The sequence below is a fragment of the Paramormyrops kingsleyae genome, chromosome 20 (genome assembly GCF_048594095.1).
Source record: "Paramormyrops kingsleyae isolate MSU_618 chromosome 20, PKINGS_0.4, whole genome shotgun sequence".
Lineage (NCBI taxonomy): Eukaryota > Metazoa > Chordata > Actinopteri > Osteoglossiformes > Mormyridae > Paramormyrops > Paramormyrops kingsleyae.
The window spans coordinates 10,995,017-11,013,874 of record NC_132816.1 but is presented as its reverse complement, the minus strand read 5'-3'; the positions used below and the strand labels follow the sequence as shown (position 1 = coordinate 11,013,874).

The window sequence follows — 18,858 nt, the reverse complement described above, 5'->3', positions numbered from 1 at the left end:
TATCAGGAACTGAATAGATTGTTAGCATGAAACCATAATTAAAATTAGCTCCAGTTAGTTCCCTAAATGTCTAAATTATTATTCTAACCCCAAAGTGTAAAATCAATTGTAAATTTGGGTCGTAATAACACAGATTATTGCCAGAAGAATATGCTTAATGTTCTTTTTTTGAGAGAAATTGCTTCTGACAGTATTTGTGAAGGATGTACTGTACATTCTCTCCCTCTACAAAGTCAATCTGTACAGGCAGAGTCAATGACAATATTGCCATCCTTGTGATTAATGTATGAGGATGGTCAATACTTCCAAGCATTATCTATTATGACACTATTGTTAAGTACTCGAGTTGAAAGGCACAGACCCCTACCTTAATTTATCTAGCAAGTGTCTCAGATTGAATAATGACAAATGTATGATGGAAAGGGGTTTCAGCTGAAGGTTTCTGAGGCATGATCATCTGGTTGCTTGAACTGAATACAGCCCAGCATCGCACGTTGCACCCCCACAGTCTGACAGTGATTGGTCTAACTTGGGCTTCAGTCCATTCTTTGGAGGTCATCAAAATAAGCACCCATGAAATGACTTCAAATACCCATGATCTGTGTAGCTGTCATTGCTGGCTTCTGGTCCTGCAAGAATCTTACTCTAAATGGGAAAAATAATGACCAAAAAAAAATCCTCCACATTGTTTCTTATGTTCTTATGTTTTATATACATATATATATATATATATATATCATTGTATTTGCATAAAAATGTATTTCATATTTGATCAGTTGACCAGTTCGATTAAAAGCACTCTCAAAACTGCCCGACTACAATGTTATATTCTATGACATAAGCGGTGAAAGCAAAGCTCTTCTAAATAAACTTAGTCACTTTATGCTCTGAGTTTTACAATTATATTTACTTATCTTTATTTATTTCCTCTTATTTCCACCACAGGATTTAATAAGTTTTTCACAAAAAATGTTTTTATATCGCAAATATAAATACAATATTGATGAAGAAATTATATTATTTTGCTGTCTGATATTAATTAAATTTTGCAGTGCCCAGTCACTGCGTTATTTATTGCCTTATTAATGCCACTTATTTCAGTTACAGCCAAATTTACATACGTTTATGTAAGAACATGTATATGACAATACTATATAATAAAATAAAAAGTGAAAACAGTCAGAAGTGTACATGTTGGATCATTAAGCAATCAGACAGAAATATCCAGTCTTTCGTAAAGCAGCTTGACCCCATACAGCGCCCCGTCCTTATGTTCCTCAATCTAAACACCCCCTCTAGTGTTAGTGCAAGGCACTGCCTCAGGACATCCCATTGAGTAACACCACATACAAGAAACACATAGAAAGCCAGTGCCACCTTATGTTACAACCCAAAATATATAAACACAAACATACCCAGCCTTGCCCCCAAAACAGCTACAGAGTTTCAGAGAAATTAAGTTAAATAAAACATAATTAATTCCACAATTTTTAAAATTCTGGTTTAGAAAACTAAATTGATTATTGAAAGCTAGTAAATACTGTAAAATGCATAGTTGGTTAGAAACTGTATGAATGCATATTACATGGTGCATACTTGTACAGAGTAAAATTAATTACGAATATAACTAGCAGCTCATAACTCATTGACAATAGAGGGTACACAACAGTGTCTTTATAGTGTTTCCTGTGAAAGTTAATAATGATAAGTCCACATTTCCCATTCTCATAATGTGCATTCAGCTAGAATTTTCATCTATAAAGTGCCATAGACTAACAATTCTAGCACTCATTGTAGGCAATCATTATAACTGACAAATCCTGATTACCATTTAACCTGCAAATATGAAATGGTAGGATGGCTCTACATGTCAAGGCTAACATTTAGGACCCATGAAAACAAGCAAGAGAGATTCACAAATCCACTATGATTAAAATGTGGACCGTTCCAACTAAACGGTTTTAGCTATGTACTTTCTTGAGCTGCAAATCACGATTTAGATTTTAAAAGTCATTTAAAATCCATTATAGCTTCATATTGACAGAATAAAATCAGCACGTAAATGAGATTTCCAGCACAGATAATTAATATGGCTTCAACTGCTTTTCGACACTCAGCAAAGTAGCATATTCATAATTAATGTTTTATGTTTAATACAATAATGTATTCACTATGAAACACAGGGTGAGAATAAAACATCCACAACCAAAGAGTCAATGCATAATGAGTTTTAATAAAACACCCCTTGTTTTTTAAAGAGTTGACAGAACTTGTCACTATCAGGCTTAATGTATCTTCATCAGAAACAAATACGTTGCTCTGTGTCAGAAATAAAGGCTTTTAAAATGTTTTGCCTGTGCTCACTGATTACAATTAATGTGCATGAAATCATACAGTAGCGCCACTCTTTTAGACATGGTGAAAATGCAATGCAGTGATGATGTCATAAAGACAACCACAATGCTATCTGGAAATGCAGCAATAGGATTAAACATCATTATGCCCTCATCTCCAGATTCACAGCTTCACAGATTCATAAGTTTCACAGCTGCTGGAAGGGAAATGGAGGACCGAGAGATATTGTTGCTCTTTGTGCTGCGTTCAGCTGCATGGCACACAGCAGAAAATCGTTTTGACATTGGTGCTCAAAAACTAAAGTGTAAGCTGATACATCTTAAACGTATTATAAAGTGTGTTTGCTTAGCCGCATTTGTAAGCCATGTGTAACACAAGCATTAGCACATTTACGACAACATTCCACCACATGGATGCTCTGCTCGGATGCATACTAATATCATTAGTGCATGATTGAAATGAAAAGAAGACAAGCAGTGAGAGAGAGGGATGGCAGATGGCTTCATCTTAGTACTTTGACTCCAGACTTAAATTTTAGAAAGACACTTTGAGTACTGCTTACTGCTTTGTCAGTAAAATGAACTGCAGTCCTGCTGACGTTACAAAGTGAGACTGCTTCATAAGTTTTTCAGGTAACCACTCTTTTCTGAGTGTGTGTGCGTGTGTGAAAGCCTCAGGTCAAGTACACCATATAAGCCCTGCCCCTTATGACATCATCACCTACTAAGCTCCGCCTATACTACCAATGAATACTCCCCTGTGTCTTCTGAAACTATACTAAAAGAGTCCCTCTCATTCCCACTGAAACTCTTTCTGCAATTACTTTCAGCAAAATGATCCGCAGCTTCTCCAGCTTCCCCGGGGCTCACATTCACTAGTATAATATGCCTTCAGTTTATGACATTAATTTGTTTTGTTCTTCGAGTTGAGAAGTAATGGCACGTCACGTAATTTTTTTTCCAAGGACACCCTTTTAGGGTCTCGTCAAAATCACTATAGCAACTCTTAGGAGATCAAAGTACAATTTATCTGCATTTGTCTAGACAGCTTGAAACTACTAGAAGTGGACAGATTTCAGTAAATGAATTCCAATCATTTATTCCATTCTAATAAATAATGTATTACAGAAGGGTCTCTTCCATTTCTTCATTACAGAGAGGGTAGAGAAGCATTGCGGAAATGACAGAAAGATCAACAGAGAATTTCCTCGCTGTGAAATGTTTACTCCCTTGTAGAGCAGCTTTGTGTCATAGTAGTACAAATCCAGAGGTGAACCCTAATACAGAATACGAAGAAACAACTTTTGCGGGTTGTTTATTTGTGCTAGGTAATCTGTACGCACAAAAGAAAATACGTATCAGCAGTTCTGTTCATTTGAACAGAGAGGATTAAGAATGGGAACAAGGACTGTGTTAAAGAAAAGAATATTACTACTTGAGTTGAAAGTTATATCGGTATAAATGTAGCACAACAATCCAAACTGTTTATACAAGTAAGATTGAGATTGAAATGTTTGTTAAACTCCAAATAATGGTCAGAACTCAAAGCAATATAACACTTGCAAAAATGTCTGCAGTAACTGCAAAAATAACTATTAAGAATCCAGACTCCCATATTTCAATTGTCATTTTTCCCAGTCTTGGGCAGGCATTGAGTTGGGCTGCATTTCTGGATTCCAATTATTTAGGCATGAGAATCGTTCAATATACTGTATGTGTAGGCAAAACCTACACGTTAGTCTAGACACACTTTCCATTCATAGGAGAAGCTGCAGTGGGTGATTCAAGGTGGACAAATGTTTATAAATACAGGCTCTGCTCATTAGCGGAATGCCATTGGTGTTAGTGTTACTGTAGGTGAGGGGATGACTCACAAGCCAATATTCAATGTTTGATTTGTTTTAAATGTATCTGAAGATTGTGAAAATTTTTGGCTCGATATATTGCTATCTGTTGGGATTTTTATAATGGTTAATGGTCAACTGCTTAGTATAGATAAATTGTGCCTCTAAAAATAACGAATAGCAATAATAAGATAATAATAATGAGTTAACTATGACTGTCCTTAAGTCAGTTCTTACATATAAGCCATATATGTATAAGAACCCCTATGTTTCTTTTTTAGAACATTACCTGATCTATTTCACTAAAAGGAATCTATGACCCACAGATAACCTGCTGTTTAATGTTAACATTGTGTGTGCAGTTTTCAACATTTTCTAAAGCCTAGTTTGGAAAAAAAAAGTATATCTCATGCATTCTGTATTGCTAAAATAAGTCAATAAAACACTGTGATGTGATTTTAAGGCTATATTCCATTTTGCCGGCTGAATAACTGATTCTACTAGACAATGCTGTCGTTATAGTCGGACCTACAAAGCACTGAAAACGGCCAGGCAATTTGCAGCTAGACACTCCCTTATTACAAATAGCCTAGTCTGGAAGGGGGCATTTAGCAAGCAAGTAAGAAGGTCAACTAGTCATTGAACAGCAAGCAGAAAATAAGAGTTGGGATTCCTAACAATGACACAGAATGGTTATACTTTATTCATCTCCATGGGGACATCATCTTTTACCTATCCCATCTTGGTCGCCGTGAGACACACAGATAGGTGAGAGCAAGCTTGGGTGTCGGCCATTGTTCAGCATCCCTGAAGTTAATTTGGGGGGGGGGGGGTGTACAAGCCTATGGCACACATTGCAGCAAAAACACAATACCAGGTAGTACACCACTGATGTATAGAATATTATGCATTGAAACAGTTTACTAAAGTGCAACATTTAAGTTTGATATTTTGTAAAAGTTTGAGGGGAGGACATGGTCTAAGCGGATGAGTCAGACGACTGCAGGGGTTTGAGTAAATTTTCAGCCACTGATCCTTGTTATCCCTCGTGTTTCATACACGTACACATCTCTTTAGGTCTGCTCTAAGTAAGTCCAAACTCAAGTGAGTCGTTTGACAGTTTCATTCGCCTTGTTCTGAGAGTTGTTTTTGTTGGGTTTCCCAGTCAATGCCAAAAAGGGATCTTTTTTTTATTCTCGGCGATTGTTTTGCTCTCCTTCTTTTAGGTATATAGATCACCACTTTTCTCCCTGAATATTAGAAATGCCTAATACAGGGCACCCTTTCAAAAATCCCCTGTATCACAATAATAATAATAATAATAGTCATTATTATTATTATTATTATTATTATTATTATTATATCAATACTCAAATAGTGAGCTATTAGCTACCCATCAGTTACCAATAAAATTCAAATAAATTAGTTTGATTTCTTCATTTCAGTATTCAAGCATTTAAACATTCCAACAATTTTGGACTAATGAGTGATACGCTTAAGTTATGTCAGTTCAAGATATAAAATCATTTTGGTAAAGTAATTCAAAGCTTACATTTAACTAAATCTTACAGACAAGAATTACGCCGACGATTCGAGGAACACAGCTTCATCTACTTAAGAAAATTGCGTTTGCTTACTACAACAATGTAAATTACGGTTGAATCAAATTAAGTGGTAAATGGCCAGCATGGTATCTCAGTGGGCAGCATTGTGTTCTCACACTTATAGGCCGTTGACGGCATTTTTGGCGACAGGGTGAAGTTTGTGTGTCTCCCCTGCATCCATGGGGGTCTTCTACCAGAGCTCAGAGTTATTTGTATCTCTGAATTGCTTGTAGGTGCTGAGTGTCCCGTGATAACCCTAACCCACCCTTACAAAAATGAGCGAACAAATTTCATATTCACTTTCATTTCTTTGTGGTGCCAATGTTAGCCACTGCCAAACAGCACATCATTATTATGTAAAATCAACAGGTTAATGTTATGGAGCTGGCTTCAGCTTTTACTTGCCAACATTAAATTCAGCCATAAACAACATGATGTGCTGTTCACCTTAATTGTGGAGGTGACATGCACTCAATTGATTTTAATAATGATACCTTGAGCAATTCAAATGCTGTCAAGCAATATCTCAAGACATTTAATGGCTTCTTTCAGAATTACTTAGTTTGGATCTTTATTTTAAAATAAATGTCCATCCATCATTACTTAAAGCAAGTAGTTTTCAATTAAAATCTAATGATCAACAAGTTGCTAATCTGTTCAAGCAACTCAACAAATTAGTAACACACAGTATATTCTATATAATATATAAATAAAATATAATAAAATTAACAGCTATTTCCACATTTCAAATAGCTTGACTTCACATTTTCAGGTTTAGAATGAGCAACAAACATCCACATTTCAGGGTTTTTTACGTGGTACAATATAATGATTCTTGGCACATAATAGTTTCAGATTGCATTTTGATGATTTCAACAATGGATTGCAGTATTGACCATCAACAATATTCTAAAGAAGCTAAGTTTTTTTTTTTTAATCAAAAGTTTTAACTTCAACATAAAAACATTTTTGGACTGCCAGTATTATCCCAAGGGATATAATCTGCAGACAATTCTCTCTGCTAAGTCCTGATGCAGCTTTATGCAAGGATAATTATGGTTCTCTACAGTCTACAGAAGAGACTTTCTGAAAGGTATTTCCTGCTCCGGGATCCATTGTGAAGCCTAGCCAAGGTAATAATCCAAAAATACATCTTTTCAAAGGACAATCCAGCAATCACTTATTGATTACCTGTTCAGCATCAAGCTCTGTGTAACCTTTCTGTTTTTCGTTGTATTTTAACGCAGAATAATTTAAATATGCTTTTACGGTACTAATAATTAAAATGCAATTCAGCAAGGAAACGGAACTCTTTGATAATTTTCTTAGGCATTTAAAGCATATGTTCACTAGCATGGTCTTGTTGAATTTAGCTGACACAATGGAAAGTCAACTTGTTCAAAGTCAAGCAGTGTCTACATATGACTTGGAAACATCATATCGTTGGAATCTTTCCCTGTTAAATGAAAGATGCTTACACTATATTTTTGGTAATGGAGGTGTTTAAGCAGGTTGTTATCATTAAAATCTAAATGGAAAATAAAAGGGAGTGTTAGTAAAGTTAATGTGGCAGATCTTGGCTTTATGGCTACTTTGACTCTCCGGTACAGATAAAGGCAGTGCATCATTTTAATTAGGGAATGTATTAATTGATTGCAGTTTCCGTTGTATTTTATGTTAGCATTTGTCCGCGTCAGCTGCAGCCCCATACAAAGGCGGATGCTATTCGGAGACCCGCCGCACCACAATGACGCCATTTTTCCTCTGATTCATTTTCCGGCATGTGCTCGTTTCGGAGAAATGGTGGAAAAAGGGCATTAAGGGTGCACCCCTTTCCTATTCTTCAGAAATGATGCAGTTGAACTAGCAGCCGTGCCAGCAATACGTGCTGCTCCATTGCCTTCAGTGCGGCGCGTCTAGTCAGTGTGGCCCACAGAGAAATTAAAGACCCAGTCAAGCCCTTTGGAATTTACACTACTTACACCAGGAAAACTGCAAATGTTGCAACAATTTAGCAACACACACATACACAATTGAAACAAAATATTTATTACACCATATTTGCCTAGTTGGCTGCTAATATTAATAATGTACAAACAAAAAGCATATTATATTCGAGATGTGTTCCTATTTTCCACCATATTCGAGTTTGTTATAAAACATCTGGATAGAGCAGGTGGACTAAAATGACGACAAACTCACTCTCGTATGGAAGTAGGCCAACCATTGTTCACTCTACATTTTCTATATCACACCTCTATTGTGACCATAATGGCATCAAGCACATTTTCTGGGAAAAAAGTGTTATCTTAATCTAAATATGAGATCAATATTAGCCAAATTAAACCAGTGAGGTGCTTGCAGAAGCAGTAATAATGGCTGAAAAGACATTATATATATATATAGGTGAGCTTGACATATAAATATAGCATAGGCCTATTATGATATTACAGCTCTGAATTATTATGATCCTCCCAGTTCAAAAAGCATATTTAGTCTTTTGGTTTATGGTTGTAAAACATACCTTTCTTTTCTTTTTTCATGTATTCTACAATTGTACTATTAAACAAATGGTTGCAAATATATTTTAAAGCATTTGAAGTTATATTGCTCATACTGCATTGGTTATGTATGGTTTTAATTTGTGCGACCCCCCCCCCCCCTTTCAAAATAGACAATGTCAATCAAACTCCAAGCCAATCTGATGCATAATTGGCCAACCCAGAATTTTGGCACATTTAATTTGACAAAATAAAGGTTTGGCTCTGAAGTGCCTGGAAATAAATCCTTCTTAGCTGTATGTGGCTTTACGCCATGAGACTTATTTCAGCTGCATAGAACAAAAGCTGGGAAACAGATTTGTAAACACTAATTAGCAGAAAAAAGTGAACCCCCTGGAAGTGTAAATAATTTATGACGCCCATTTCTTCTCCGACTACAGTCTGTACAGAGGGGTAAATAAAATGAGACTTTAGAATCCATTAGCATCTCTAAATGAAAGCAGAGTTTCCAAAGGTGGCAGGAATACTCAGCTAAGCACGCCCCACGTGTACCGCCAGGACCACCTCAGTCTCATGAGCCAAAGTGAATTTAGCCATGCTAAGATTAGCCTACTCAGCGTTATGACACTAGCATTATGCGACATCTGCCAGACGGAAAGCTACTCCTGACCTGCAAACAGGAATACAAACTGCATGTGTGACTTGGAAAATCATCTGCATGTAATGATGCTTTGTGTTGACATTATTTAATGGAATAATTTAATGTTCACACTAGGTGTCATGGTGTTAATTACCAAAGATGTCTATGACATAATTTATGGTCATGCAGCTGACTCAACCCGACATGTAACAGTTGCGCATTAAATCACATATATCCAAACAGACTGTTGCAGCTGTAGGGCTGTGATTCCACAATAAACCTGAAATTGCATCAAGTATTCCCCCGCAATTGGATATATGGGCTTGGTACAAGACAAAACTGAAAATGGTAACTACTCCCATGGTAATGCGACCATTCGGTAGGACAATAGTTCCCTTACACCTTGGAGAATGTATTATCTCAGTACCACAGCTCTAGTGCAACTAGAGGAGGCAGGACCAAGACATCTGATTCGCTGGTCCCACCTCCTCTAGTTGCTTGGACCCACCTCCTCTACAATCTGATTGGTTATCTCTCTGAACCAGTCATTTTTTTTTATGTCCTCAGAAGATTTTTGTGTAAATAAAATTCCCATAAGCAGTACAACACGGAGCGATTAGGCAAAGTCAGTGTAGAATGGGTCAGAAAACATGGCTTTAGAATAAACATGCAAAGCATCTCATTCATTCCCTCACCTTGGTTCAACAGAGGACTTTAGGCTCCACCACACTGTCCTTGAACACTTAATTTATCATGCAACGAATCAGGACCAAACCAATGAAGATAAAGTACCCTGCTTTCTATGGGAGTAGACAACGTGCTTGAGAGGGCAGACTTTAACCACAAAATAAAATCTCAAAACGTATGTTTCAATCTTCATGTTAATTATTTATGATTTATGGCTAAGATGCGTCACTAGAACCCACAAAAAAGCTATCTTCACCACTGAGGAATGTGATTATCTACATGGTTGACCACAATGACAAATTAGTAAATTAGAAAAACATCTTTCTGCCTACACAAATGTTTAACCTTCTTTGATTTATTTTTTCTAATTTATTCTCCATAGGGGTGCCTGAGGAAAACTGCGTGGCAAACATAGCATCACATGCACTGCAGTACACACTAATTGAAATTTTACTCGTGCATAAATGTTTAAATACAGTGTTCAACATGGCAACTACTACATTTAACTTAAAAAATACATATTGCACCTGTTGAATATCACTGGACGCGCATGTGGAATTTGTAGGTTGACATTAGGGCTGCAAAAAAACTATTATTTTGATAACTGATCATGTGATAAGTCCAAAACACAGAGTCTGAAGCACAGTACAAATGCTTTATTTTAAAAACATTAAAAGGTATTTTTAAGTCATACTTATGAAAAAAAAAACTTTCCACAGTGTAGATAATTTCTTTTGAAAGTGACGAAGTGGCATAGAAACAAAGACACACTGTCTCTGCCATATTTGGCTTACTAGCAATAGCAGTATACAGTATTTTGATGGTATTTTAAAAAGCAGTGCTATTCCATCATTTTGAAATTTTGACAATAAAATTTGCACAGCAGGGGAGACAGCCTAGATTTAACAATACAACTGTATGCCGTGTTACCATAATACCACCCAACAACTTAAAAAACTATTAAAGTTTACCCATTTAACGGCACTGCTTGTATTTGCGTTAAAGTGTTTTACAAAACATCTCTAACTATATGCAATACATTTTCCCTCTGCTGGTCTGGTAAAATATCTGGTGGAATGACAAATGTAGTATGTAGTATGTACATAAGAGTCTGTTCACAATATTGTGCTCAACGTGTACAGACTGTGTCAGCACATGGGAAAATTATGTATGGTGGTGGTGCCATATGCAACACATGAACCAAGTCACAAAAATGCAACCAATTAATAGCAAAATTCGTGGTTGACTATTTTTATTATTAATCACTATCAGTGTTATCAATTATTTGTTCCGGCCCTAGTTGTATTTACAGCTATTTCAGTCTAAGTTTCATCATGACCACGTGATTAGTGAGACTTATCAGAATATATTTCGACATTTTTGTCAAAGTGCCCCGTGTTTAGTATTCATTCTATAATAATTTTAATCGTTATGATCTTTCTGAACATAAGCAGTGGAAGGCATAAAAATGTAGCCCTTTTTGCAGATACTGATAATGATGAAAAAATGTTGGTCAGTTACATCAAGTTACAGAGAGGATGGTTTCATTTACGATATAACTGAATTGCTAATGTATTCCTGTTTTTTTTTATTTTTTTTAAATAGAATCAAACCAAGCAAAATGCTCAAAACGCAAAAAAGGCAATGATCCCATTTAGTCATATGGAAAAATTTATAAGAGTATGTTATGAATATGCATAAAAACAAGACACTATTAAAATTGTTCAAAAACGTCTGACTTCTGTTGTTGCCAATCCCCACACAAAGAAATAAGTAAATATAATGTATTCAAATGTGTCACAGCAAACTGTAATAGTGCAGACCATTTAGAATCAGACAATGGGCAGAATACACTATATGGACAAAGGTATTGGGACACCTTGCCATTACACCTACAGGAACTTTTATGACATCACATTCTAAATCCATAGGTATCAATATGGAGTTAGTGCCTCATTTGCAGCTATAACAGCTGCCACTCTTCTGGGAAGGCTTTCCACAAGAGTGTGCCTGTGGGAATTTTTGCCCATTCATCCAGAAGAGCTTTTGTGAGATCAGACACTGATGTTGGATGTGAAGGCCTGGCTCGCATCTCCATTCTAGTTCATTACAAAAGGGTTCGATGGGGTTGAGGTCAGGACTCTGTACGGCCCAGTCAAGTTCTTCCACACCAAACTCACCCAACCGTGTCTTTATGGACCTTGCCTTGCGCACTGGGGCACAGTCATGCTGGAACAGAGAAGGGCCTTCCCCAAACTGCTCCCACCAAGTTGGAAGTATAGAATTGCCCAAAATGTCTTGGTATGCTGAAACATTAAGAGCTCCCTTCACTGGAACTAAGGGCCCCAGCCCAACCCCTGAAAAACAACCGCATACCATTATCCCTTTGTTTCCTCTGCTTCAGAGTTCAGTGGCAGTGTGCTTTACACCATTCCATCCAACACTTGGCATTCACTTGGTGGTGTGAGGCTTGCATGTAGCTGCTCGGCCATGGAAGCCAATTCCATGAAGCTCCTGGTGCACAGTTTTTGTGCTGGGGTTTGAAACCCTGCAGTTATTGAGCCAACCGAGCGTTGGCAAAGTTTATGCGCTATGGACCTCAGCACTTGGTGACCCTGCTCTGCCACTTTATGTGATCTGCTACTTTGTGGCTGAGTTTCTGTTGTCGCTAAACACTTCAGTTTTTTAAATAATACCACTTACAGTTGACCATGGAATATCTAGCAGGAAAGGAACTTCACAAACTGACTTATTGCAAAGGTGGCATCCTATGACAGCACCATTCTTGAATTCACTGAGCTCTTCAGAACGACCAATTCTTTCACAAATGTTTGTAAACCTGACTGCATGGCTAGGTGATTGATCTGATTTTACACACTGTGGCAATGGGTCTGAATGAACCACCTCAATTCAACGATTGAGAGGCGTGTCCCAATACTATTGTCTATATAGTGTAAGATCAAGGCTTATAGAGACAACCTTAGCAAACTGCGTGCAAACGTCTTAATGTTCAGACAGATTCATTAAAATTTGATATTTGAAACAAATATTTGTCCTGAAGTTCACAAGCTCCTCATAGCAACAGTCCCAACAGTAAAATGTAACATGCAAAACATCTGACAGAAGCTTTTTACATGTGGAGACTCCTCTGGCATTTAATGCTGCCCCCTGAGGGGAACCTGCACTCTGCAGCAGGGAACCATTCAAAATACACTAATCTTTATTTAAAAGCTGTAGAAGATGGAAGATTGAAAATGCAGCAAATGCCACTGCACTACAGGAGCTAAACTTACTGTGGCAGCACAAATGATTTTACGAAACATCTCTAACTATATGCAAAGCACAGCATGATACGTCTCATACAGTGTTTTGAAAGTCAGATTAAGCTAAAGTAGGAAAAAGTAATATTCACCCAAAGACAAGTTTGTACAGATCACTGTCAATTAGTGAATGAGAAGAGGCTAAATAGCTGAATATAACTGTTTATTTACAATTTTAAAAGTGATGAACTTTCCCTTTGTTTGTTACAGTACTTTTTCTGGGAACATCTTTAACTCAGTGTTCTCACCGTTCACCGTTTATTTTTGTTTTCCCACATACAGCATTATTTATTATTTTGAACAGGGAACCCCTTTTATTACAAACACCACCTACTGAAAGACAAACTATACTACACGTTTGTAAGGGTGTCTATATATTTCTTCCTTTGTATGTCAATAAGTAGCTTTCAGTGATGATGCACTCTTTCGCAAAACTGAAAAACAGCGCGGTGACAACTGAGTGATTAACTGGGATAATTGCTTTAGCTGAACAGTTCTCCAACAGGAGGGCTGAAGTGCATGCAATTAAAGAAGAGTGAGGAGATCATCTTAGCATTAAGCAGATTTTTAAATAACTGAAAATAAATGCCCTAACCTCTACCGATTGACAGGTGTATATGATGTTTCTTTAGCTTGTCTGGTGACCATGGCCATGATAAGCGATTATAAGACGATGCAGCGCTGGTCAACCCACTGGGTAATATAGGCGGCTGCCTAGGGTACAATATTCTGAGGGAACGCCAACTTAGCACGCCAGTTTCATTGTGCTTTGGACATGGGGCACTGACAGTGATGCTTGCCTAGGTACTGGATGGATGGATGGATGGATGGATGTTTCATCTTGCTAACTGGATGTTGTAGCTGATACCAAGGATAGGTAAATATAGATGATACATGTTCCACAAGCTTCCTATTTAATCTTAGAATATATCTGAATGTTGTGTTACACAACTTATATGTAAATGAACATGTATGTGGTTCAGTATCCATCTCAATGACCTGCTTTCTCTGTAAATAAGATCTCCATCTTGTGCAGTTTAACCCAGTTCCACACGGAACACATCTGCTTCTCATCAATACCTTTGCCATTTTAATTGAGATTGATTAGCCGTAAATGCATCTCATCCAAAGTGTCCCCTAGCCATGTGCCCTGTGCTGAATGTGATAAGCTCCAGGTATGCCCAAAACGCTGAGCAGAAGAAGAAGTTAGAAGGTGGATGGATGGAGAGATGGATGGGTAATCTGTAATGTAATTCTTAAAAACTTAATCTCCCCATCCATCTTCTACAAACGTTTCTCTAATATAAGATAGAGGCGGGCCGGGCGCCTACTCAGGAAGCATCAGATATAAGGCAGGAGAGCTCATGGGAGTTTTACTTATGCAACAATGTTCTGAGGGCAGAATGAAAAATGATTGGTTCAGAGATAGCCAATCAGATTGTAGAGGAGATGGATCCAGATAACTACAAAAGGCGGGACCAACCAATTAGATGTCTTCGTTCCACCTCTTGTAGTTTCTTGGACCCAGATCCTCTACAACCTGATTGGTTATCTCTCTGAACCAATCATTTTTCATTCTGCACTCAGAACATTTTTGTGTAAGTAAACCTTCCAACAGTGGCATGAAATGCGAGTCCATAACAAGATACACAGCCATTACACATCCTTAAGAAGTACTAAACATTGTATAATAAGACAGCTAGCATATCATCCTCAGATAATAAACACAGTCAGTTGTACCTACCAAGCGACTTAGCAAAACGTTTGATCAAAGCCTCTCAATTCAAGAGCTTTGTCTCTAAATTGGTTAATCTGCCTAGGAGCTTAAAGACTGACACAATTGAGATGTTGCTGCATCATATGCAGCCACAATAAATATTCCAATATATTACAGCCATTTAATACTTCCAAAAAGCATGGTTTGGTAAAACAGACACTAAACGTGCCACTAATAAAAAGTGGCTATTTGTCAAGCCATCAGCCGGCAGAAAGTCAAGTACGCAAGTATGTACATTTGTAAATAAGCATATATAAGTAGTACTAACTGCTTGCTAATTGGTAAAATTGAACCAATGTTTGTGCAATGTGCATTAAAACTTTGCAATTAACATAAACACACAGGATGCTTTGCCAGATGTTGCTGTTCCCTTCCTGTTCTTAAAAAACAGCTTGTTTAGTCGGAGAATGTCATTTGTCTTCTAGGCCGTGCAGTTGGCAATTAGGCCTTTGGTTATGTATTACAAATTTCATTTACATTCCTTAGCTTCCACCTTTCGGCCTAACGTAACTGGGGGAGTACTGGGCAGGCATACGGGATGCTGCTGGACGCAAAGCTACATCACATACAATTGCAGAATTGTTTCATTTTTTTGTGTGTGTGTGTGTGCTTGTAACCAAATGAATTGCTGTAATTCTAAAGATTCCGACTTTATGAACAGCAATGTATACCCATATCGATGTGACGCTTAGTGGCTGTGAATTTTACATTGAATTCCACAACAAAATTGCCATCATTTAAGAATTATTTAAAGGTATAATACAAAAAAATGACTGTATTATTAAATGATAAAGTATGAAATCTAAGGTATTCCCATTCCTTTCCCCAGATTATGTAAAGAAAAATTTCTTTACATAATTATTTCTGAGTCAGATTACAGAACAGGAAAACCAGTGGCAGGCTACTGTTCCTCTTCAAAAAATGAAACAAAATTAAATTACACCTGCAAAACCTCTGGATCACTGCGCTGCTGGCATTTATACTTTGGCTATAATAAAGGGTTTGTTCGTCCCTGTACATCCGAAATGCTTCTGTATGTTTGTCAAATGTTTTAGATCCATTTTCGTCGAATTTAACTTTCCATTTCGCAACACACAATATCATATAAATGCGTGTTTCAGAAATGGGAAACTGCAGAGTTAATTTGAAAATACTTTAAAGCACTGTACTCCACCTTTTGGACTAATCTTGTAAGTGCAAGGCTACTCTCAGTTGGTTGTTTTTAAGGGGGGTCTTTTCGGCTTCCTAATTTTGTTTTCCGTGTTGCACATGTTTCTCTGTGAAATACTGATTGATCAAGATGAATTATACGCTTAAAAAGAAATGTGCACTATTCAAAAATTTCAGAAATAAATATGAAGTCAACGTTAACTTACTATTATAAAATATGTTTAACATATGCACATACATTTTTATTTTAGTTTTTTTTCTTTTTTGCTATGTGTTGCGGAAACCACATACTATGAAGGCACGACAAATAATGTGAAACATAATGACTTTTAGCGTTGAGATTTTTATTGTGCCTTAGCCAGATTCGGTTTCACAATAACAGATCTTAATGTATTTAATATAGAACAAAATCTATTCATGTAAGTTAGAATAACAGTCACACTTCGCATCTGCTTTGACTTCCTCAGTGTTTATATATACAATATATATCGTGAACAACAAATCAAGAGCACGTGGTAATCCTGCAGAATTTCGCTTTTATTTGTGGCTAGGTGCCAGAAGTGCCATTTGAAAATATGTTTCCCTTTCCAATCAATTAAATTGGTTGCAACAAAAATTCTAAATCATGGTAATCAATAACCATGATTTAGTTATAACAATGCCGATTTATAATAATCAATACGCTCCATAGGTTTAATTATGTTTAAAAGACAAACGTCATGTTTAACTTATTAAACTTATGAGCAATTAGGCTATTTGAAACATTTTTTTAAATGCAGCCGTCTAGCGTGACCCTGGAGATCTGCAGCAAGCTGCTCATATTACTGCATCAACCACAGATATAAAAAAAAAAGCAACCGACACAGTTTTTCTTGTGGACTTATAGGACGAATTAGAATCGACAGCAGTTTTTCCAAAACCTTAATGCTGTTGGGACTGTAATATGAAACACGATGAGATCTGTGCACCTGTTACTGTGCGTGGCGGGAAAAAAATCAATAATTTCATCTCTATACCCTGGATTTCAGATGAATGCCGAGTGTTGCGTGACATGATACAAGGATCCTGGTGTATTATGTGTAATAAATAATAACTTACGCTGCTGTTGTGTCCAGACCAGTGCACCATAGCCTGGTTGTGCGCGGAATCCCCCGTCAATGCAAAGGTGGTGCTGGTAACTTTGGGCTCATCTTGTCGAGGATTTATCACTTTACCATCATCCCCGGCCCAGGTGAACTCGGACCTGCCCTGCCTGTGTCCCTCGAACATCGGGCCAGCTGCTTTCCTGTCTTGCGCTCCATCCATTAAAGCGTCGCCGCTTCTCACACTTTGGGAAAATTCACCTACTTCTGCTTCGCTCCGCTTCGGCCGCAGAAACGCCGAACTCTTCTCCCCTAATTGCTTCCCCCCCGTGTCGCTTTTATCGCCGTCAAGTCTTACTTTTTCACTTGCCTGAGACGGATTATGCGGGAATAGTTCTGAAACTCCATCTCCCGCATCCGCAGACCATTTCTTTACATGGTCAGGCACCCCGAATTCGTCTGATCTATAAAGTACCTCTCTTTTATCAGCAAAATATCTCGTTCGTGGGAATTCCTCGCCGAATTGCTCTTTAAGTGCAAATCCCGTCTCTCCTTCATTCATTCGTTTTTCCCGCAGTAATTCTTCCCGGTTTAGGTGAATTGCCAATTGACAAGACGCGCAAGTAATCGCAGCATCAGCGGTCATTATAATATGAGCCGAGATTAGAAGCCAGATACATAGAGCAAGATGTAAGGCAGCCTTAGTTCCCATCATCGATGCAGTCTGGAAAATGAGCTCTTTTGTAAAAACACCGTTTCTATAAGACTAAGCGGAAAAGAGCAACTCCTGCGAAGTAGAGACCTCCTCGCCGTATCCCTGTGTTCTCCGGGCTCCAGCAAAAGTGCTTCTCAGCTAAACGGTTCACGTTCAAGGATCTGATCAAGTGAGCCGCCACATAGGGGTGGAGCTGAATCTAAGCCAAGCTGTCGAAACTGCGCCCGGAAGAGAGCGCAAGCGAGGGAGACAGGGGAAAACAGAAAAGGGAGTGAGAGAGGGGGACTGTCCTTTCGGCGTGGCTCAGCGGTGTCAAAGCTGCCATTGTGCTGTTAATTATGGGCGACTAATAACTATTATTTTTGTTGAATTCCCCTCAATTAAACTAATGGCTGACAACAGTTGCAGTCCACCAACCTTTGAGGGTGAGAAAACATAAAACCAGCCACCCCTCATTCAGCTATCCCTCATTCATCCATCCGTCTTTCTTTCCATACACCTACCCAATAACTACATATGTGGGGGTTACTCGGTGAAAAAATTAGTAACATAGTTTTTTATGTAATTAAACTATTTTCAGGAAGATTAAGAAATATTAAACTGTTTCATGTGTGCCAAAATTATGCATTTTGAAAACTGAAAATATATTAATTTAAGTTAAATCGACTAAAGTAATCCAGGCAACACATTGTACTGTAGTTATGAAATGAATATTCGAATGATGCATGTGACCAGGGACGTAGTTAGAGACTAATGGATTGGGGAGGCTGAGTCTTTACTTAGGGGAAGCAATGGCAAATATATATAATATAAAAAGCTATTCGTGACTTAAGCGAATAAGTGCACATTTATTTGGGGGCTTAGAAAAAACACCTTTTTTGGGGGGGGGCTAAAGCCTCTAGGCTCAACAACACCCCTCCATGTGACTATCTATTTCCGTGGTCCCCACCCCCCAGTGATCAAAAGGTTGGGATCCCCTAATCTATCTGATATGAATCTAAACTGTTCTGCACGTCTGACCTAAGAACTTGTGTAATTAGCGCCGGAGGCTGAGGAGAATAGGTCTTCTGGAAGACAACAGGTATCTGTGAAGGTTCCAATAGATGGGGAAAATAATAGAATTCTGAAAAGAAAAACACCAAAACAACTCTTTTATTCATGAAG

At 37.8% G+C, this 18,858-nt stretch overlaps 1 protein-coding gene across 1 annotated transcript in view; it reads right to left on the bottom strand.

Annotated features, from left to right (window-relative positions):
• Nucleotides 1-17,892, bottom strand: part of sorcs3a (sortilin related VPS10 domain containing receptor 3a) — a 169,213-nt gene extending 151,321 nt beyond the window's left edge. Inside the window, exon 1 of the mRNA XM_023798977.2 lies at nt 16,996-17,892. Coding sequence (XP_023654745.1) covers nt 16,996-17,694 — 699 coding nt within the window. The 5' untranslated portion in view covers nt 17,695-17,892. The remainder of the gene's footprint in view (nt 1-16,995) is intronic.
• Between the last annotated feature and the right edge of the window lie 966 nt (nt 17,893-18,858).